Source organism: Gouania willdenowi, chromosome 6 (assembly GCF_900634775.1).
Source record: "Gouania willdenowi chromosome 6, fGouWil2.1, whole genome shotgun sequence".
Lineage (NCBI taxonomy): Eukaryota > Metazoa > Chordata > Actinopteri > Blenniiformes > Gobiesocidae > Gouania > Gouania willdenowi.
Genome location: NC_041049.1, coordinates 36,069,017 through 36,092,898, shown reverse-complemented (window position 1 = coordinate 36,092,898; position 23,882 = coordinate 36,069,017). Strand labels below are relative to the sequence as shown.

Here is a 23,882-nt window from a genome sequence, read left to right as displayed (position 1 = left end):
ACAGGGGAGACTAGAGCCCTTAATGACAGGAAAGTGAGGAAAAAAAGAAACCCTGAATGGGGGGGATGCATCAAAAATCGTGATAATCGTTAATATCATAATTGTTGATTAATTGAATCGTAGCACCCTGAATCGTAATCGAATTGAACACACCCCTAGCTATGATGCGTCATCACAAATTTTTGTAGTCAACATTATCAATTATGTTACTGATCATTTTTGAATTATTGTGTTTGTTACACATATTGTGGTTGGCGCAAATCTCAAAATAGTCTATATATTTAATTCTATTTTTTCTTTTCCTCTTCCTGGCAAGAATCTCAAACTCCGTTTATGGCCTTAACTCATCTAATCGAACAGGAAATTATTTTAAGGTCCAGTAATAAGCTACTTTTCACCCACCTTCAATTGTTCTAAGAACCCCAACAACATAGTATTTGAGGTTTATTTTCTCAATCTGACCTGTTTTCTGGAGTTTTAGCCCTCTGAAAAGTCACTTTCACAGCGCTCTTGAAAACAGTTTTTTTGGGCCTTCATGCATATGCATGAGTGGGCATATCTGTAGATGCTGAGCAGCGCTGCTTCAGCGGGTGTGTTTATCACAGCAGCAGCAGCAAATCATACACAGTCCTCCTTCTCTCACAGGAATAGTCCATTCAAGACAATAGTCCATTGTTTTGTCCAACCACTGCGTCGCATTGGGTCACAAACAGGTCAGATCATGTCATAAACACGATACAATGCTATTTGGTTTATCTATATACTTATCTATTTACTGGATTATCCATAAACTGAACGTAAAGATATTAACTGTATTATCAATCTATTTTCGCTATGTTTGTTTTACCTGTGAGGTAGTTTGAGAGCCAGGATTGTTAGGAGGAGGAGTGTTGTGATGTCATAACACGAGAAAAATCTAACTTGCCTGTTTGGAGCTGCCTTTTTACAAAATGTGGAATGGCAAGGGAGGGAGGAAACCAAACTTTTTCCACGTTGGCCATCTGAATGAGGCTAGAGGAATGTATATCACTGTCGCAAAATCATTATAAAGTGATTTTTTCATAATACTGCCGCTTTAAATATGACAAGTTAAAAAAATACAAACTGGTGCTAAATGTTGGTGGCTTACCTTTCTCTCATGTTATGCTAATGAACCTAAAGAGGAGAGTTTACCATAGCCACTGCCCATTTAAACAGCATGAGCAGAACACAGGGAGTAAGAATGTATTCAGGCAGCACAGGTCTGCTGTGCGTTGGATGTGGCACAAAGTGAGCTGTGGGGTTCAGATCCATTGTGTGACCTGGGCTCACACTTCTGTGACACATTAAGTAATTAGCTGCTGACCTCTCTTTTGCTAAGAGGTCATTATGGGCTTCCTTAACCAACTGGAGATCTGTTAATCTCCACCTAAAAAGAACAACACAAATTAATGTAGTGTTCTGAGAAGGTCCGATAAACCCATAGAGTTGGGTGGTGTGATGCTTACAGCTCCTTAGATTAACCACCAAATCTTACTATCGGTGTCATCTCTGGGGAAAACTTGTTCCAACTGACATATCAAATGTGTGACACACTTGCATACACACAGTACACACATTGTCTAACCTGGCGGAAGACATACCTGAGCAAGGTGTGGATTAGCTGTGCCTAAACAAGGCTGAGTTGGATATGTTTGATTTCTAAATTTGAGGGCTTTGAAGTATTAAAGGTTACAATGTATTTCCCACATTTACAGAAACACACAAACTTGCCTCTGTGAGTGTTGCATTGATATGTATCAGTGTATGAAACAAAATGTCATTGGAGAAGATGTGTTCTTCAAAGTTGACGTTCAAGTATAAGGATTTCATCCCGTTTGACAAAGAACATATTGTGATGTACAACTAATGGTTAGAGCTTCTTTAATGCTGATGCCGAGAGAAGGAGAATCAATGAAGTTAACAGTCCTGTTACCAGTCTATTTTGAGCTTTGCAGCACGCATTACGCACCTGAAGGCCAAGTTAGATCATTATTCAAGGTGTTGACCTTTTATTTTGAAAATCTTTCAAAATCGCCTCCAAGATGGGGTCATGGTTGTTTTAAGTTCAGGGTGGTTGGCAAGCCAGCCGCACTTGGGTTAATCTCCTACCGTGAACCAGCACAAATGTCCCAAATTAAATCAATGAATGGACGTTGAATAGGCAACCTTTAATATAATCTTTATGAAATGATTTAATTTTCAAGTTTGTTTGTAGCAGAGGTGATAAGTGCTATTTTGGAAATCCGGCGAGCCGGCGACTGTTCACACTACTTCTAAACACCTATTTTTTCTTTGATTAAATTGCATTTGTATGTTTTGTAAAGCAAGCTTGGTTTTGAATGTCTAGGATGTAGAGGTTATAAAGTCAAATGAAAGATAATTTATTTATTATTACAGTAGTATTAGGTAATATAATTAGGCATATTATGTAGGGCTTTTAACAAAAAACCCTACATAACCAACTTTTTTTTCATTCATCAATATCAATTTGTGGTACAACTCTTTAAAATACACCAAAAGGTGTCAAAATATCAGAAATAAATGATTAAAAAGGCCTAAATTCAAGGTTAATGTGGACGAAACACAGGAATGTGTTTAGACCACCCTGCAGACACTAATAACGTATAACAATGGAAAATCTAGCTGTTGTAGGAGAGGTGAGATTGAGTACATAATAGAATAGTTAGATTATCACACTAGTGGATGCAGTGATAAAAAGCACCACTGGAAATGTAACATGGTTCCCACAGTTTTGCGTTTAATTTCATGAATTCACAGTTTTTATAGAATTTTCATGCCAATTACAATGAGTCAATTATCTGAATTCAATTACAATTCAATTACGATTACAACAGCAACACATTTCTGTCATTAAAATTACACATATAATTGTGTCTTCGTTGTAATTAATTACAAACTACACAATTATAATTGTAATTGACTCCCATCCCAGCTGTTTTGCAGATACCACAAAACACAATCAGAAGCATAGATGAGGCAATATTGTGACGAATAATTATGATGTAATAACTGATGTATACAGTTTTGTGCAAAGATAGATGATGAAGAAACGCCAGAGAGAATAGTTAGTCTAAACCTACTAAAAAAAGGTGGTGTTCAGGTTTCTCCGGCAGAGGAAAGGTTGTGTCTGTTGTTGCGTAACTACTGGAGGAGGGGAAAAAGTGGAGGAGGAGGGACAATGAGAGGGTTTAAGACACATGGAAATCCAGGACAGGTCTAACTTGCTGAACATGGCTTGACAGAAGAGATTCCTTATGCTGCTCAGTGCTTTGATGGGAAACAACTTCAAAAAACCTTTTGAGGTGAGCGTGAGAAATTTGGTTTGTTTGTAGTACACAAGGAGATCCCAGCCTTAGCAGGCTGTCTGTAGCTTGAGACTTATTTGTCTAAAAACACTCTTCTGAAAGTTTGTGTTTCATTTTAAAGAACTGCAATTTTTTGTTTTGTTTTATGTGTACAAGTGGAGACAGGCATTGTCTGGGCAGCACACTGTTACGATTCAAAAGCTTGTTAATGATTAGACTAACAGATGGTTTCAGTTTCAGTCACAGGCCTTCAATAAAGAAGAACCCTGAACGTCCAAAGGCACTGACTATGACAAAGTTGACGAATACTGATTTTTCTCTCTGTTTTGTTTTATGACCACCACAGAGATCTATATCCTGCTTTGTGTAGTGAGGACGTGCACAAAACAACAACATTAAGCTTCTCTGCCAGCTTTGGTAATGGATCTTTTTATTCAAGACACAGAAACCGCAGACCACTGCCATGATGGTCCCCCCCCTCTTGGGCTCAAATTTACAACAGAGCCCATAAAACCACCGGGACAACAAGGTGTAGAAAGTTCTGAGATTCCCACTGCTCCTCCTGTCCCTCCTAGAGTGAGATTTCCCAGGGCAGGTTTCCCTCCGAGGTTAAGCAACCCTGTCCTACCCCCTCCCATTCCACCCAGGAACAAAATCTCCCTCACCAATGATGGGAAACAATGGTCTTGGGACCTCTCTGAACTTGCTCAAAGGCTGGATCTCTCTAAATCAGTAGCAGAAAATTATGTGAGAATTCCCAACATTTTCCCTCCAAGAGTGAAAAAAATCTGTTCCACTACAATAATGACTGATGTCTCCTTCCACACCAGAATCCATGGGCCATCAGACTCGTAGATGCTCCAGAAGGCAGCACCAAGCTTGAGTCAGCGTTTAGTGCTGCTATTCTCAGGTGAGACAAAATTTTTTGATTGTGGCTTCCTACCACAAACAAAAACTTTGAATTAATTATTCATGCTTTATTGTTATGTCATCCAAAATTCTTATTTTTATTTATTTTTACCTTGTATAATATCCAATATTAATAAAAGGTGGGGAACCAGTGTTAATTTACATCGTAGTTTTCATAGACATTTTTTTACAAGACAAAAACCGAACAAGGAGGTTTTTAAAAAAACATGGGCAAAACTATATAAAAATGTATTGACACTTTTGTCAACTACTGAAAACAAAACTGTTTTGGAAGCAATAGCTAGTTCCAAAATGAAAGTGGCATACTCCTTGAATAAGCCTTTTAAATTCTAAGTATATTTTGAGTGAACTCATTATTTTGGGCATTTAAGCCGTATGTACCAGTGACGCTGTCGTACGGCTGGAGAAGAAGTGTGCAGCCCTCTCGGTGCAGCCATCTCCTCTGTGCTGCCTCCGGCTCTGAAGACACATACTATTCCCTGGTAGTCACGTCACTGGAGCGACCAAAAAGCACAACTATGTTCAAGAGACTCATCAGACATTTGTTGTTTTTTTTAATTAGTATTTTATTGTTTTCAACAGTGTTCAAGAACAAACATTCCTTTACAATACAAGCACATTTCTTCCAAACTTAATGTCCTTAAAATGTTCATACTTGTATTAAAAAGAATACTTACAAAAAAGAAAAAGAAAAAGAAAATAAACTGAAACAAAAAAAGGAAAAAAAAAAGGTTGTAGCTCAGAACCAGGAGTGTAATTGAGATAACTTAAAATTGATCATCCCAGCCTCTGTAGAAAGGAAAACTCTCAAACTTGTATCACACAGACAAAAATAATTTATAAAAGCATACATACATTTCAGTAAGTCCTACACAAAGTCAGGTGTTGCCAACCGTTCCAGATATCATTACATTTGTCAACCTCCAGTCTAAGTGACACTGTCAATTTCTACACATTATAAATGTTTAACATCTGCTGGTTATTGCTTTTTTTTACTGGCCAACAACGTAATTTACCATCATGTTTATTTTTAAAGTTCAGTCTTTAATATCCCAAGATGCAAAATCTTAAAACTAGTTGAAATCTTAATTCCGATGACCTCCATTATTTTCACTGTCTCTGTCCAATATTGATTTATCAAGGTGCATCCCCAGAAAATGTGAAAATGATCTGCTTTAGCTTCCCCACAGGTCCGCCAGCATTTAGTGTTTTCCTATTTTCTCTGCGCCGGGGTTAAGTACCGTATGGTGTTTTTCCAGCCATAATGAGTTTGTGGTTTTCCACTGGTAATTGTTTATTTTTCTAACATTCCTTTTCTGACACCTCTGTTTGCTTCCCTCTCCCATTTTTCTTTTACGTCCTCTATTATTTGCTTTCAGATCCTCAATTGCCTTGTAAAGTCTGGAGATCGCTTTCTGCACTACCTTAGAACTACATGCATCCATCATAGCCTGTATGATGCCTGACCATGATGTGCCCAAATTAAGTTTTTTAATTTCTCGTCCTAAGTAATGCTTTTACTGCAGATATCTGTGAAAGTCCTGATTCTTGAGGCCATGTTTAACCTTTATGTCCTGAAAACTAATCACAGCCCATTTTTTGATAACTTCCCAATGCATTTTTGGACCTTTAATCCATTATTTAAACCTGCTATCTAATTTGTTGGGACCAAAATCCAAATAAATCGCAATCCACCTGAAGAGCCTACATTGATTTCCCAAACATATGTTTCCTCATAATGTTAGGCCAAATTTTAATCGATACCCCTAACCATGTATTTCTCCTCAATATCTTTCCATTTTGCGGAGTAGCATGAGTTACACAAGTTCAACAGGACCTTTAACTGTGCTGCTTGGGAGTAGCTTTTTGAACAGGGAAGGGCTAAAGCGCCATCTCCCTTTGGTAATTGTAATGTTCTATATTTTATTCTTGGCTTTGCACCAATATATCAAATATATATATCAAAATATTATTGTTAGTGAGTGTTAAGTGAGATTGAAGCTGCTAGGAATGTGGTAGGAGGCAGAAGAGGGAGACTTGATCCAGATGTAAAAATGGTGTTTATTTAAAGGTGACTTCAAGTTTCACCAAGTTTTCACATGCAATGTATCTAGCATGTGGACTAGTGTTAATCATTGTTTACCATCAAGAGTACACAGCTACACTGCCATCCTACGGTGGCTGGGAAGTGTCAGGTGAATGCATTTACAGAAACGAACACAAATGCAAACAGGTCACAACACGAATGCAAACCGGCCACAACGGAAGTGTTTCCGACGGACCGGTATTACAGTCGGACGGGTATTATGATATGATAGCCTGATTTGAAAAATATAAGAGTATCCTAATCAACTTTCACTTACTTTCATACGCGTTTCGATGTCTTCTTCTTGTTCTTCTCTGTTCTGGTGGGTTAAAAACATCCGCCAGAAACGTGTCCGTCTGTAATACCGGTCCGTCGGAAACACTTCCGTTGTGGCCATTTTGCATTCGTGTTGTGACCTTTTTGCATTTGTGTTGTGACCTGTTTGCATTTGTATTCGTTTCTGTAAATGCATTCACCTGACACTTCCCAGCCACCATACCATCCTCCCCAACAGTCACAGACGAACTGCTTAAACAGACTCCTATTAGCAGGTGTCAGTCAAGGCAGCTCCATCAGCACAGGTAGCTCCAAGTACTTCCCAAAAAATCAGGTAAGTAACCAAGTCATTCCCAAAATTCAGTACACTTCATACTTAAGGCTACTGAAGTGCCAAATAATACCTCTCTATAACCATGCTTACTTGAATAACTAACAATTAATCATTAATCATTCAAACATAATTTTACCTTCCACCCCTCCTACTTGGTCTCACCTAGTGACATCACTGGAGATGTCACCCAGGGTATAAATACAGGAAATTATAGGCTCCTCCCTCCTTTGATCCATGGAACACATGGTGGACAAAGTAAATAACGAAGAACACAGTGCGATGAATTAATGAACTAATACTCATCAATTAATTAGCAATGCTAAATTAGTACAAATTATAAGATTGATGGGACAAATGATTTGTTCTCATCCACTTTGTCAGAATATTTTTTACCCATTCCTTAAATTCTTTTGTAGTAACCTCAACTGGGATGTTTTGGAAAAGTTATAATAGTCTGGGAAATATGTTATTTTATCACCCCTACTCTTGATGCCAAACTCCAGTATGGTATTAAGTTCCATTTGTCCAAATCATTTTTTTTTTTTTTTTTTTTTATCTGATGTTTTCTGATTATTATTTGAAGATTTAAATTTTTCAAGCTCTTTTGGTAAAATGATACCCAAATACTTCATAGTGTCCCATTTCACATTATAATTTTGTACTACATTTTGATTAGGTTCATAGTTAAAAGTAATAACTTGGGTTTTCTAAAAGTTAACTTTGTACCCTGATAGCTCTCCAAAGTTTTTAGGGGTCATCATCAGCATAGGTAAAGAAGTGTTAGGATTTTCCAGGTAAATCATAACATCATCCACAAATAATGCTAATTTCTTTTCATCTCCCTCCATCATAATCAATTTCATAATTTTATTTTGTTTTATCCATTGGCTTAGTGGGCTCACCGAACACTCCTGGCGACATCCCCGTTCTATTTTGATCCTCTCAGACAGGCTTCCATTTATCTTGATTCTTGCTGTTGGACTTGTGTACACGGTTCAAATGGCTCATATACATTTATTGTGAAAGTTGAACTTCTTCATTACCCGGAAAATAAAAATTCCCACCGCACAGAATCAAATGCTTTTTCTGCATCTATTCCCTTTACTACGGCTTCCAAGTTATTATCTTTGATGTGTTGCATTACATGCAAAGTCCGACGGATATTATCATCTGTTTGTCTATGCTTTAGAAATCCTGTTTAATATAAATTATTAATATCTGGCAAATCGCGAAATTCTATCCAGGTGCTGTGCCAATATTGCAGTAAACAATCTAATCTACAGTGAGCACACTTATTGGCCTACAGTTTGAGCATATTGCTTTTTCCTTGGCACCTGGATTTTTATTGTTTTTGAGTTTGCAGATGACTTTGTTTATTTATTCTTCTGTAATTTCTGACAACAATAAGTTATTATGACTTGTGACAAATTTAAACCATTCAAAAAACTGTCAATTTGGGATCTATTGTTTGCATTCAAACAATTGAATTCAAAGCACTTATGAATTGCTTCTGTTTTGTAAATATTGGATTTTGTTTGCAGATCTTTTATTCTGTAAATGTGTCGCATTTCTTGCTGTCTTTTAAGCCTATATGCCAGAAATTTTGTGGATGCACTCCCAGCTAAGCACCTGTCACAGGTGTTGCTTACGAGGCAATGGGGGCTGTTGCTTTGGCAATGGCTCCCCATTACCAGGAACAATGGTGGTCATTGTTATGGCCTCCGAGGATTGGGCTCTGTGGCTGCCTGAGGGCATGCACGCACACTCGACTCGATGTCCCGCCATGTCCTGGGCCTTGTTCAGGGAAGTGTCTGTTCAGAACATTTTTGCGGTGGCGAGTTGATCCTCACTCCTCACGTTTGTCCAGGTTTACATGCTGGACTGTTTGCTGTCCTGATGTATAACGGACTCTGCCTTGCGGGCTGGTTTTTTTGCTCGATAAGCATGTCTGCACTATGGGAGCTTCCATATCTCATAGTGAGACATCTCATGAAATATTATGAAATACAACTTTAGGTTATGTACAGTGCATACGGAAAGTATTCACAGTGCTTCGCTTTTCCCACATTTCATCATGTTACAGCCTTATTCCAAAAGGGATTCAATTCATTTTTTTCCTTAAAATTCTACACACAATACCCCATAATGACAACATGAAAAATATTTTTTTTAAATGTTTGCACATTTATTAGATATAAAGAATGAAAATATAACATGTACATAAGTATTCACAGCCTTTGCACAGCACTTTGTTGTGGCACCTTTGGCAGCAATTACGGCCTCAAGTCTTTTGGAATATGAATATGAACCTCTCGAACTCCATCAGGTTGGATGGAGAGCGTCGGTGCACAGCCATTTTCAGATCCCTCCAGAGATGTTCAATGGAATTCAAGTCTGGGCTCTGGCTGGGCCACTCTAGGACATTCACAGAGTTGTCCTGAAGCCACTCCTTTGATATCTTGGCTGTGTGCTTAGGGTCGTTGTCCTGTTGAAAGATAAATCGTCGCCCCAGTCTGAGGTCAAGAGCGCTCTGGACCAGGTTTTCTTCCAGGATGTTTCTATACATTACTGCATTCATTTTTCCCTCAATCTTGACTAGTCTACCAGTTCCTGCTGCTGAAAAACATCCCCACAGCATGATGCTTCCACCACCATGCTTCACTGTAGGGAAGCACCACCTCTGGCCAGGTGATGAGCGGTGCCTGGTGTCCTCCAAACGTAACTCTTGGCATTCACGCCAAAGAGTTCAATCTTTGTCTCATCAGACCAGAGAATTTTGTTTCTCATGGTCTGAGAGTCTTTCAGGTGCCTTTTGGCAAACTTCAGGCGGGCTGCCATGTGCCATACCATACAGGCCTGATTAGTGGAGTGCTGCAGCAATGATCGTCCTGCTGGAAGGTTCACCTCTCCACAAAGGAATCCTGGAGCTCTGTCAGAGTGACCATCGGGTTGTTAGTCACCTCCCTCACTAAAGCCCTTCTTCCCCGATCACTCAGTTTAGAGGGTCGGCCAGCTCGAGGAAGAGTCCTGGTGGTTCCAAACTTCTTCCATTTACGGATGATGGAGGCCACTGTGCTCATTGGGATCTTTAATGAGGGGCGACCGTGGCTCAGGTGGTAGTGGGTCGTCTTCTGATCGAGAGGTTGGGGGTTCGATCCCAGTACCTGACTATGTGTCGAAGTGTCCTTGGGCAAGACACTGAACCCTAAGTTGCTCCCGGTGGTCGACTAGCGCCTTGCATGGCAGTCCTGTCCCACTGGTGTGTGAATGTGAGAGTGATTGGGTGAATGAGCTGATGTGTAAAGCGCTTTGAGACTGCTTCAGTGTGGTGATAAAGCGCTATATAAAATCAAGTCCATTTACCATTTACCATTTTAAAGCAGCAGAATTGTTTCTGTACCCTTCCCCAGATCTGTGCCTTGAGACAATCCTGTCTCAGAGGTCTACAGACAATTCCTTCGTCTTCATGCTTGTTTTGTGATCTGACATACACTGTTAACTGTGGGACCTTATATAGACAGGTGTGTGCCTTTCCAAATCATGTCCAATCAACTGAATTTACCACAGGTGGACTCCAATTAGGCTGTAAAAACATCTCAAGGATGATCAGTGGAAACAGAATGCACCTCAGCTCAATTTTGAGCTTGATCTCAAAGGCTGTGAATACTTATGTACAAGTGATTTCTTCGTTTTTTATTTGTAATAAATTTGCCAAAAATCTCAAACAAACATTTTTACGTTCTCATTTTGGGGTATTATGTGTAGATTTTTTAGGAAAAAAGTGAATTTAATCCTATTTGGAATAAGGCTGTAACATGATGAAATGTGGGAAAAGCGAAGCGCTGTGAATACTTTATGTATGCACTGTATATAACCCTGATTCTATGACTAATATGAGTGAGATGTCTCACCAGCCAACCATTCTTGCTCGAACGAGTGAGACGAGGTGCTTATTTTGAATGAGGAACTGTACATCCACCCTCCCTCTTATAGAGGGTGGGAGTGTCCCCGGCAGATGGAAAGTTCTTTCAGTGTTATTACAGTTCATCATATTAGCGCTAATTAATGGAAAAACATCTTTAAATAATGGAGTTGGGATTGGATCTAAAAGACAGGTTGTTGGTTTACAAGCACTAACTCTTGAGGTCAGCTCAGATAGACCAATTGGAGTGAAACTGTGTAAATAAAAGCTACATGTTGGAATTATTTCAGTAGCTACTTTGTTTAAGAAATTATTGAGCACTCCTGCAGGGGGGACATTAGCTTTGTTTCTAATTGTTAGAAGTCATTACTGCTCAGGCTGACAGGATTTGAGGGTTCAACAGAGTCTTTTGATGAGTCTGGCTACAGTGTTGAATAGAAACAGAGGATTAATCTTGTTTTCCTCAATTAAAGTTGAGTAATAGGAAGTTCTAGATTTGTGAAGAGCTTTTTTTTATAAGCTAACAAAGTCTTTCTCCAGGCTTTATGAACTTCTACCATATTTGATGAGAGCCACTTCCTTTCCAGTTTTCTTTATGCCTATTTTAAAAAACACTATTCAGAATTATACTAGAAAGTGACCCTTTTATCCTTTTTAAGTGGAGCAATGGTATTCAGAGCTGTGTGCTGTAACAAAATTGCACTGTTGACAAGATCATCTATTTTATATGCCATAAGACATTGATAGCTGCTTTCTGTTGAGATCATCATATTAATCAGAGGTAATCAGTGATGGAACTAAATATTTAAATTTAGGTACAGCATTTTCAGACATTGATCACCATGAAAAATCAGCCAATCACAAATGCCACAAATATTAATTCAAAAAGTGTTAAAGAATGTGAAGTCTGTAACAAATGTGTCTAATAAGTCATTAGTGAATACCAGAGAACCACATGAGTGAGCCTGAAAAAATTATCAAAAATATATAATGAAAATAAACTTAAAGACAAGCAATGTGAAATAAACAGTAAATGTGCAACGTGTTGACTTTTATATGAACTGTAAGTATATTAAATAAACACGTGCTTCATATATACATTTATGTTTTTATTTAGGCTGTTTTGTAATTTAGGAATTAGGGCTGAGCGATATATTGAGATTCAAGCTGTATTGTGTTTTCTATTTTGGTGATATAGAAAACTATAATATTTCATACATCATATGAAACAAAATACTTTTTAATTTTAGGAGTCGCTGCTTTTACTTCTCAGAACAACAAGCTCAGTTAGATGGATTTCTGAGTGCACATATTGATCAGCTGTTTGTTAATAAATGTCCCTGTGTGGCATTTAGCATCAGCAAATTTAACCCAGAATTGTCTTTCTGGTCAGACTTTAATTTAAAATTATCGAGATTTATATTGTATATCACCATTTTGAGAAAATATATTGAGATATGAGTTCACAAATGACGTCATTATGGCTGCAGACTCCGGTTTAATCTCCATCCTCATCCTGCTTGATCTGAGTTCGGCCATCGACACCATTTTTCACCCCATCCTCCTCAATAGACTCCTCCATTGGCGTCACTCACACCCTCCTCCACTGGTTCCACTCCGAACTCTCAGGCTGCACTCAGTTCATCCAACTCAAAACCTTCACTTCCCAGCCCTCCCCCATCACTTCTGGTGATGGGGGAGGGATAGGGGAGCCCTGGAGCCCGGTTCCTCAGGGCTCCGTCCTGGGCCCCCTTCTCTTTATCATCTATCTCCTTCCACACGGCAATATCTTCAGAAAACTCGGCATTCATTTTCACTGCTTCGCGGATGACACCCAGCTCTATCTGTCCAGGAAACTTGACTCCTCTCTCCCTCCCTCAGAGGCCGCTGTCGGTAGCCTAAAAGAGGCCTATAAATAGGGTTTCATTCCACCCCGGGGGGCACTACCTAATTTTTTTATATTTTACATCAGAAATATATAGAGATTCCTCAGGAAAAAGTTGTCAGTGCACAACCTTGCAGTTTTTGAGAAAAAAATATGCTAAAGGTGCCCATATTGAAAAAAGGGAAAACAGGGAATTTTGCACTTTCAAACCTGTTTATCAAATAAACCCAAAAAAGCTAAACAACCACTTGAAGTACAAAATAAACCAGTTTGAAATGTGAGATATACCTGTAGTTGCTATCTAGGAACAGTAAACATAAGATTATCAAGAACACCTCTACTGTAGCATTAACATCACAATTACTTCTCATTATGTTATTCCAATTCAAAGGTAATATTTGAGGCAAAATCTGAATAACAAATAGAATTAAGCCAAAATATAATGTATTAAAAAAAACACTTTTCAAAATACATTTTATGGTGAATGGCAATTTGCATACATGAGCAGTAACTGCTCTACATGTACATTTTCACGAGTGATTATTGTAAACAAGATTTAATTTGTATTTATTCATATTAGATATATATGTCCCATATTACATGTATTATCATATACACATCACAAAATATCAATATCACTGTCCTCACTATCATATTCACAATAAATACTATCCTCAGTTGATCTCACATTGTCACAACTAGTGCAGTGCCCGTAGGAAGTATGTAGTACTAAAGAAAAGTGTGACTGGCTGATCCAAGTTTGTTGTGAAATGTGTAGAGTGGTAACGATTGTTTTTTCATATACTTAAATGAATAAATTGGGAAAAAGCAATGCACCACCATGAAGTTATGCAGTGGAGAAACACTTTGAGACACTCACGTTTAGTGCTGCAGCTATCAAATATTTTTCTAATCGAGTATTTTGTCAATTTTTTCATTGATTAATTGAGTAATCGGATAAATTACACTTTTTTTGTTTGTAAACAATGATATCAATAGTGTGTTACGAAATATGAAAGAGCTCTTAAAATGCGCAAGCAATTGTCAGTTATTCCTCAAAATTTCATTCAAAATTCATTCATTTTTCAAAACTTGAACTTAACAGTAAACAAATTCCAAGGCAAATATAAATAAATATATATACAACCTATTTCCTTAGATTTATCATCATAATAAAAAAGGACCATGGGGTAGCCACTGCTATAACCCATCTGATAAGACATGAAGCTTCCTCCACGGTGCATGAGGGACCTATCCAGATAAAGCTGTTCATGCTGTCCATGTGATGTACTGTGGGGGACAAAAAAACTCACTCACAAGTAAATTTAGTCACAATGAACATATTTACATAGGTCAGTGCAAGCCCACGAATGTGTGTCAGAAATAGGGCTGAACAATTTTGGAAAATAATCTAATTGCGATTTTTTTTTCCTCAATATTGTGATAGTGATTTAATATGCCATTTTTTTTTCAAGGGCCTCTTGTCATGTATTTTTCCATGATCACATGCAAAAAATCAATCTGTTTCATATTAAACTATTTCATATTTATTTAAACTTTAAATAAATATAAAATGTAAATTTTGAAGCACAGATTACAACAATAAAGCAAACAAATATGTGGCTTTACCTCTTCAACATATCTAACTAACTTCCCGTTTCATGAAACATGTAAACATGTGAACTGCACTTCTTAAACACTCTCTGAACTTAACAGGACAGAACAAGACAGGACAAGAAAAAAAAAATAAATAATTGCAGCCTTTGCAATTATATATATATATATATATATATATATATATATATATGTATTACAGTATATATTAGAATCCAGCCCAACCCAACCTGAGCCCGACTTCACTTAAATTGTAGGCCCAAGCCCGGAGCTATGGAGCCCCAGACATGACATGGTAAAAAAAAATACTAATTTGTGGCCACGAAGTAGATATAATGTGCGCACAAAATACTAATTAATAATATTATTAACATTCCTGGTGAGCTGGGTAAGCAAATTGAGCGCACCTTCTCTAAGGTATTTAAGGTAGAGTCAGTAGAGGGGAAAAAGTTACACGATGGACAGGGATAGTATGATTGAGTTTTATTTTAGGCTGGGAATGAGCTACAAAGACATTCTGAAAAGCCTGGCATTGCAAGGAACCATTATTACGGGGAGGCATTTAAACAGAATATTGAGAGCCAGGTTGCTTTACCGGCGGAGGTACAACTTGGACGTCGGGATAAATTTCATTGTTGACCAACTGCAAGGCCCTGGAAAGGATCACGGTTATCGGTGGATGTATACAAAGTGTAAACAACACGGTATTTTTATCAGAAAAGAAGACGTCAGGATCCTCCTCTCTCTACTGGACCCCATTGGTTCTCAAGTTCGTCAAACCAGGCGTCTCAGAAGGAAGTAATATTTTGCTCAGGGACCTAACTGTGTGGCACATAGACTCATACGACAAACTGAAGCCATATGGGATATGCATTGACAGGTGCTCACGCAACATCATTTCGCTGCGGGCCGCCATTACTAACAGTGACCTGAAAGTTATCGGGGGGTACTTTGTGGAAGCAGTGGAGCGCTGTGGGGGCTGCCCCAGACTCGTACGAACTGACATGGGCATTGAGAACGCAGTGGTGAGAGACATTCAGCGGTATTTACGGAGAAATGACGTGGATGACAGAGCAGCGAAGAGAAGCTACATCACGGGCAAGTACCGCGAACCAGAGAATTGAGAGCTGGTGTGGAGTGATGAGAAAAGAAGGAATCGAACCCTGGATCACGCTTCTAGCAGAACTGAAGGATGAGGGATTCTTCACTGGGGATTTTGTTGACAAAGCCTTATCACATTTCTGTTTTATGCCATTCATTCAGGTAAATAGTCACTGTGAGTTTATGTTCATTTAATGTGTGTGATGTACTGATTCTTTAGACCACAGATTCTCAAACTGTGGTATGCGTACCACAGCAGGCTCCATCTAGTGGTATGCCAAATAGTCACTCAATTAAATATAAAGACAAAAAATTGTGTTTTATTTTCCTATATTTAAACACAGTGTTAATGTTCATACTGCATGTATCACAATGCAATTTAAGGTACTTTATTTTCTTAACACAAACTTTTTCTTACCCACTGCAAAGGCATGTAGAGAATAAAGAGGACTATATTTCACTTATTGTAGGCGCTAATCACTGTTTAAAAATTTAAAAACGTAATCATTATTGTTTCTTCTGCCGTAAGCAGAGCGGAGACACAGCTGAGGCACAAGACCTTGGTGGGTACCGTGGCAATGGGGAGGGCAGGCCTTGGTAGTTTTCCTAGGCCACGCTACGACAGGGCTCGCGGCAAGGAGAAGCGCCAATTAGTCCAAGACGAGATCCGTGCAGAGCTCAAGGAAGAACGGTACAGCAAGATGCTCAGCATGTCCAAGCAAGGGGCGTAGACAAGGTGGGAGCATGCAGAAGCTCGCAAACTCACCTGGGGAGAGCTCTGGAGAGCTGAACCTCTGCGAACAAAATTCCTCATTCAGTCTGTATACGACGTCTTCACAAGCCCGGCCAATCTGCACACCTGGGGCCTACCTGACACTCCGGAGTGCAAACTGTGCCAGAGGAGCACATCTTGAGCTGTTGTCCAAAGGCTCTTGGGAAGGGACGGTATCGCTGGCGCCATGACCAAGTTTTAAAATCCCTGGCTGATTCCATCTGTGTAGCGATACAATATAGCAAGTCCCAGGTCACCCCTAAGCAATCAATCACCTTCATTAGAGCAGGACAGAAAGTAAACCACCAGCCAAGCTCCGCAGGAGGGCTCCTCGCCACCGCTCGTGACTGGCAGCTCCAAGTTGACCTGGGAACGAAACTCAAGTTCCCGGCAAAATTGTCCCCTCTTCACTCCGCCCAGACATGGTGTTAACATCTGATCCAACCAAGCAAGTGGTGCTACTGGAGCTGACGGTCCCCTGGGAGGACCGGATTGACGAAGCCAATGAGCGATAGAGGGCCAAATACCACAGAATGCCGGAGCAATGGCTGGAGAGCCCGCTGTGAACCAATCGAAATCGGGTGCAGGGGTTTTGCAGGTCACTCACTACAGCGAGTGTTGAAACGCCGAGGCATTAGAGTACAGCAGTTGAGAAAAGCCACCAAGAACATCCTTGAGGCCACAGAAAAGGCCGCCAGGTGGCTGTGGATCCGTAGGGGGGATCCGTGGTGCGCCACTTGGATACAGGCTGGGGTCTGATCACCCCCGGCTGGGTTGCCCAGGCGAGGGTGTCTGATGATTAAAGACCCGAAACACCCTATGACCCCGGGTTCATCACTGATGACTTGTCAAAGTATCATCGTGAGGTGTATTTGTGTTCTTCAACAGGAGGTATTAAATGACATCCGAAGTGTTTGGAATGCTCACCGTATAAGGCCCTCCAAGAACACTAACGTGCCCAGTGGGATACCTGATGTCATGTACGTGGCCCCTCACCTTTGGGGTGCAGAAGAACGTCTTATTCCACTGACTGAAGATTTGACCACATGTAAAGACAAGTGCACATTTTTTAGTTCAGTCCCATGTGATGTGAACATGTTTGATTTGTGCACAATAATAATGGGGGAATCAAGCTTGGAGTTCCCATCTACAGTACCTTGTTCCAGGCACTTGATTTATATTTTCATCTGAGGGACACGGTTTGAATGGACAAATCGTGTGGTACATTTGGAACTTCAGTACATTTTTTTATTACCATAATGTATATATTACTTTTTATATTTGTGTGATCATCTTGTGTCTTTGTTTAAACCAAAATAATCAGAAAAGACTGTATAACTTACTGTTTTCAATTTTACCTATTTGTCAGTAAATTAGCTCATCATTAAATATTGATGGCTATAGTTCACTACAAAATAAGAAATGTTTAACTTAAATAGTTGTACAAGTTAAACAAAATCTATCTTTTGGGCCTAAAGTCACTATTCTTCAATAGATATTAAACTTGTCAAACTGTAATAGCTTCAAAAGTTGTTCATAAAGTTTGGTTGTTACATGTTTTTGGTATTTGGCTTTAGGGTAAAGTTCAAACAAAAATAAACTGCTCTTATTGGCATCACCTAAATGGTAACACAAAAAACATCCATCTAACCATCCATAACAAGGACAATAGCACTCTGGATAGCAACCACACAGACTGGCAATGACATCATGATTCTAATGCTATGATCAATTAGACAAGAAAACCAAATAGACTACTGTATATTGCATCATTATGATGGTTGTATCATCAATGCTCTGTACGTTTCCTGAGCCTTTTGTTTTTATAACAATGGAAGAAAATAAAACAATTGAATGTTTGATGAAGAATTGTGTCTTCTATTATCAGTCACTGCACATTTATAACACTAGAAAGTGATGTGCAAAATAACTATGGGTGGTGTCATTAGAATTGTTCAAGTGTAAAGATGCATTGAATGTAACCGAGAGGATATCAACATTTTGTACAAACTTGAATGGTTTATTCATTGGTCTGTTTTCAAAATACACCACATTGAAAAACAGGTTGTATGTTGTACATAATAACAGGATAAGAATTATTGTTATTTATTTAAACTTCTTTAAAGTGTAAACCACTTTTTATATACCATGAAAACATCAGTCAAGGCTCACTTCCTTTTTTCTACTGGGGTTGCTACAAAAACTGTAATAATGATATAAAACATGCTTAATCAATTGGATTTTGGTATTTGAAGTGGAGCTGTACATATGCCCAGTCAGTGTACCTGCAATAGACAGCGCTCAGCATTCTCCCAGTTTGTAGAACAGTAACTTCTGCAAACTGGAAGAGCGCAGAGTTCTGTCTACTGCAGGTAAGACACTGACTAAGCATATATACCTCATACAAACCCCATTTCCAAAAACCCGAATCATCCCTTTAAGCTTACCATTTGACTGTAAAAGAACACAGCAACCTCTTTAAAGGCAGATGAAATAAAATGCCGAACATAAAAAAAGCAACAATGGGATACATATTACAAAAAGCAAAACCATCCATTCGAACAAGGAGCTGTCACATCCTTCATGTAATTGTTTATATTACTACCTACACCACATCCATTACCCACATTGAGCTTGTGAGAATGTTGTTAAATTCGCTGCGAAAATCTGGATAGCTGTAGTAACCAATGGGCAGCTGGGACTGTGGTCTACGGAGGAAATCTGTGGTTTCTATGAACTCAACTAGTATGGCCTTATCCAAGAGATCAGATCCTGTACAGAACCGCAGGAAAAGCTGAAGATGGTTGCAATCAATTTTTCCGATGTACCTTTTCAGGTAACGAGACACTGTTGTCTGGGCAGCTGTTATCTCCTCTGGAAAATTTAGAAGCCCCTTCAGTGTTTTTGCAGTTGGTTTTTTGTGTAATGAAATGATGCAGTCCTTCTTGTGGTAGTAAACCAGCTACAGAACCCACAACAGGACGCCAGCACTTAATTACATACATTGGGGCCTGAACAATTACTTTGTGTCCAATCTGTACCAAAACAGGGAGCAGTGTGTCCTTGGTGGGGACTTGCTTGCATTCATGTGCGTCTAGTAAATCCAGCAATTCATCTGTGTCCACTGAATTAAAGTCCTCCAAAGCCTTCAGAAGGACAGATCTTTCTTCTTGTGATACATACAGCAAAAAGGAATCCTTAAAACTACTGGTTGTCAAGCCATACAGCACTTCTTCGAGAAATGGTTTTGCAAGTTTTACTGGGAAGTAACCCGCTTGTTTCCACCCTACTACAAATACGCTAGCTACAGCCTGCCATTCTTCACACTGAAAGTCATGCCTGATGAAGGGGACTTTCACCTCAACTCCCAGTGTGCAGCTGTCATAGAAATCAATTCAAAATTCTGTCAGGCAGTCTCGCAAAACACAATTTCCTTCCCCTTGTTCAAGCTCTCCATATGGTAAACACATTTTGATGTTGACCTCAGATGCAATAATTTTTGGGTCCTTGAAGGCACTGATCAAGTCAGTGAGACAGTGACCTCTTCTTACAATCAGCGTTACAGGACAAAATTGTGGTTCAGGAAGTGCTTGAGCTGGAACACCGGCCTCCCCTGCAAGCACCGGTGGCATATCCACTGTTTGATGAGCATCATCCTCTTCTTCTGGAAAGAGTGTTTTGAGGTTTGGTTCATCCACTGTTACATAACTTACATCCCCACTTATGATAATAACTGCATCAGAATCTTTGTTTTTGCCCAGAGTTAGCAGACCATCCCATGGTAATGTGTCGTTCAGTTTCAAATTATAACTTGTGGAAGCTCCATCATTAATTATGTAGTGGTTTGGTGATTCTGAATTTCTGAACAGATCCTCAATGTCCTGACTTTGTTCATTGTCAGTGAGATCTACCACTGAGGGTTGGCTTATTTTGTGATCATCTGCCTCCACTCTTGAGGGCTGCTGTCCTGTTGTCTTTTTGGTGCAAATATAAAGTCGCAGCATTCTGACTTTACTTTGGCAACTCGTCTACTGTATTGGAGACATCAACATGTATCTGTGAGCTCTCAATATGAGTTGAATAGTGTGAAAGACTTTTTTTGGGGAAAAAAAGATTTTCAGCAATACCTTTGATATTTGCCACTGTTTCGTCTTTGTCAATAGAAAGATGCCTCGTTCCTCCACCACTTACAGCCTTCACCTGTTTGTACCTTTCCTCTTCCTCATCAAAATCCATCCAGCCAACCTCAATTCTTCTCAATTTCCGTTTGGCATTTGTATTTCCTGCCCACTGAGATGATTTCTTTTTTGGAGGCATCCCCTCAGCTCCAGACAGTCTTTGTTGTAGCTCTGAAAGTATGGATTCTTTCCTGAATAATGATTTTTGCAACAGTGCTGCTTGTCTGCAAAAGGCCACAGTGGAGACTCTATCTCCAACTTTGGGGATGTACTTTGCCAGGTCACTGTCTGTCATTAACGGAATGACAGTTTCATCAATCTGTAAAAATAAAATATACTCCAAGTCAATAAATAAATTAATTAGTACATACAAATGCGTAATATAGAATGCCAATGGATATTTAAAGGAAGTTAAGAATATAGGGCTCTATTCTCCTGTCTGGACTTAAACGCTTTTTTGCGCGCCTGCAATTACGCGCTTCTCTTCTACGCGTATTCTCCGGTCCAGGCTGCTGACACGCCCACCGGGGCCAAAAAGCGTACATGTGTGAATGAAGGCGGGCTGAAGGAAGAGGCGGTGATGTCATTTTTTTGGGCTGTCTAGAAATCACGGAACCTAGAGTTTTCCCAATGCTTGTAAATGTCATTGAAATCTGTAAAAATGATAAAGTTCACTTTTAATTTGAAACACCTTCGTTGATAAACAATATAACAAGTTAATTTAATCAGATCATTGATCAGATTATTGCAGTGTGACTGAGAATCGGCCGGATTCTGTCCGAGTCACAGTTAAAATCCTTGATCATCATCATCATCATCATCATGTGACTGAGTTAGATGCTGGAGATATGAGAAAATAACGCGGCCGCAGAGCGTCCTGCTTTAATACAGCGGGATGTTTGCAGTGAAACAGAACTATTAACTTCCATAATACACAGTTTTAAAAATAAATAGTTTAAAGTGACCTGAGCTGATCCTCATTAAAATATGTGTGGGAACAGTTTGTGGTCCATCCTCATCTGCATATGACAGCTTGTTTCACTCTGTAGTGGATCAAACTGTGACTTTACGTTGGACATAGTATGAAAATAGTTGAATCACTGTGACCAATGTGTACAGAAGTCTGTCAGAGTTTTAATTAATCGTCCGTGTGGCTTCAAATGTAACTAAGTCCATAAATTTTATTTAGACAAAGGGGTGAGATGCGCTGCTTACTCTCCTCCATGTTTACATGTGCATAGTGATATTGCCTTGATTTTGGCTGTGGGTAAGGGATGAGGTGGTGAGGTTCATGGCTTTGGCTGCTCTTGGGGGTGGCGATTGCATCCTGGGTTGTTGGGTGGCGGGGTGTTGCAGTGGGTTGCTCCGCCGGCCGGTCTGGGTGCCTTGGCCTGGTTCCCTGGGGCGCGCCTTCGCTGAGGGTGCCGCTGGCGCGGTAGGCCGGGCCGCCCCCTTCCCCCTCCTCCCCGGTGGTTCACTTGGGGGACCGCGGGGACCGGCTTGTGTAGCTTCGTGGGGAGGGAAGGGTGTGGAGCCTCGCCTACGCTGGGGCCTCCCCTGGATCGTGCTGGGTGGGTGTGTGTGGGGGCGCGGCCGGTGTCTCCTGTCCTGGCGGATCCGCGTCGGGAGTGGTTGGTCTGCTGGCTGGGGGTGCCGGGCCCTGTGGGTGCCGTGTCTGGGCGGGGGTGTCCCGGGGGTGGGTCTTTGGGTTTGGCGTCTCGGGGCTTGGCCCCCCCGCTGTCTGCCCGGGGGCTGGCCGCGGTTAAGCGGAGTGCTGCGCCGCCTTGGGCGGGGTGGGGCTGGTGGCTGGGGCCCGCTGTCCTCTGGGCCGTGCTGGCATCGGGGGTGATTGGGGGTGGCCTCCGTGGGAGGGGGTGCTCTCCTGGCGACGTTGGTGTGGGGTTGCGGTGCCTGGCTGGGGGTGCATGGGCTCACCTGCCTGTCAGTCCGTGGCTGGCGGGGTGGCCCTGCCTGGGTGGTTGCTGGGGGCTCTCTTTGCGGGGTCTCTCCGGGCGGTGCCGGCCTGGTGGGGCGTGGGGGTGCCCCTTCCCTACGGGTGGGGCTTGGTGCTTGTCTCGTCTCCTGGTTGCCTTGGGGGCGCGCCTCGCGGCGTGTGGGTCTGGGGTGGCTTGCCGCGCCGAGGTGGGGGGCGGGCGCACTGGGGGGTGCTGGCCTCTGCGCCGGGGTTGGGGCGGGCTTGCTTGGCACTCCGGGACGGTGCTCTTTGCTGGGGGGCGGCTCTAGTCAGTATCGGCAGCTTGGTAGGTCTGTCCTGCTATCTGCGGGCTGGCAGGTGGGTGGGTTCTGCGCCTTTGGCGGGGGGCTGCTGCTCCACATTGGTTGTGTGCCGTTGGGGTGCCTCGCTCCCACGGTGGCGGCCGCCTGTCGCCCTTGCGCCGGGGGGGCATTGCCCCGTGGCTTGTGCTGTCCTTATCCTGCGGTGGTGCCCTTGGGGTCCGGCGGGCGTGGCCGGCTGGCCGGGCCGGTCTTGGCGGGCGGCATCAAGGAAAGGCGATCTGGCGCGCTCTGGGGTGCCTGGTCGGTGTGCCTGGGGGCCGGCGGGGCAACTTGCAGCATCCCCTTGGTGCCCTCGGCGACTATGGGCATGGTCGCTGTCCCTGGGGGCGCTGCTCTTGGTGCTGCTTCTGTTCCGGGTCCTTCTGGCCAGGGGTCTGATCCCTGCTGACTCTGGGCCCGCCGGCGAGTGCCGGTGGCGGAATACGCTGGGTGCTTGGCTGCTTGGGGCTTCCTCAGATGTGTGTGTGGGGGGCGGTGGCTGCCTCTCAGCCTGGGATCTTGGGGGCATCTGGGGGGTTGCTCAGCTGTGGGGGGGTGGCCTGGGGCTCCCTGGCCCCCACTCTTTCTGCTGGCCTGGCTGCATCTGCGGGCCCGGGTCAGTTCCTGGGTTTGCGGCAGCGGTTTTTTGTACATATACTGGTATACGATGCACAGGCACACCTTGGGATGTGGGATAAAACTCATACTGGGCTTAACTTTAGACCCGTTAATCCCAAATACCTGCTTAAGGTACTAACACTCACTCATTCCCCCTGTCCACAGCCACCACCATTATAGCTAAGCTTCACACTTGATTACACATCATAATAAACACAATATATTCTACAACTTCACATCTCACCCTCACTGTAGAACAATCTATTCTTCCCCACCCTTTCTATTTCCTACCTTGAGTCTCTCCTCCCTGCTCCCTTTCCCCTCCCCCTCTGCTCTCCCTTTTTATATCCTCCCTCTAATAAAAGATTTCTTACCGTTCCTTAGGGAGGGCTGGTGATGGTCACAATTAAGCAATAAAATAAATCAATTTATTTTACTGCAATAACAAAACATGCATTGCTGTCTCATAATAATTGCACTTCTTGTAGTGTTGACCTTTGACAGCATGTGCAGACAAGAAAAAAAACAAACAAAAAAAAAAC

The 23,882-nt window shown here is 41.5% G+C and overlaps 1 protein-coding gene across 3 annotated transcripts in view; it reads left to right on the top strand.

Moving 5' to 3' along the window:
- The first annotated feature begins 3,203 nt into the window (after nucleotides 1–3,203).
- pik3c2g (phosphatidylinositol-4-phosphate 3-kinase catalytic subunit type 2 gamma) overlaps nucleotides 3,204–23,882 on the top strand; it is a 179,211-nt gene continuing 158,532 nt past the window's right edge. For 2 of the 3 annotated variants that reach the window (XM_028450119.1, XM_028450120.1), the window contains exons 1-3: nucleotides 3,204–3,344; nucleotides 3,694–4,094; nucleotides 4,178–4,257. In XM_028450119.1, coding sequence (XP_028305920.1) covers nucleotides 3,768–4,094; nucleotides 4,178–4,257 — 407 coding nt within the window. In that variant the 5' untranslated portion in view covers nucleotides 3,204–3,344; nucleotides 3,694–3,767. Of the gene's footprint in view, nucleotides 3,345–3,693; nucleotides 4,095–4,177; nucleotides 4,258–6,835; nucleotides 6,974–23,882 lie in introns of those variants that run through there. The other variant, XM_028450121.1, reaches the window with a different exon arrangement.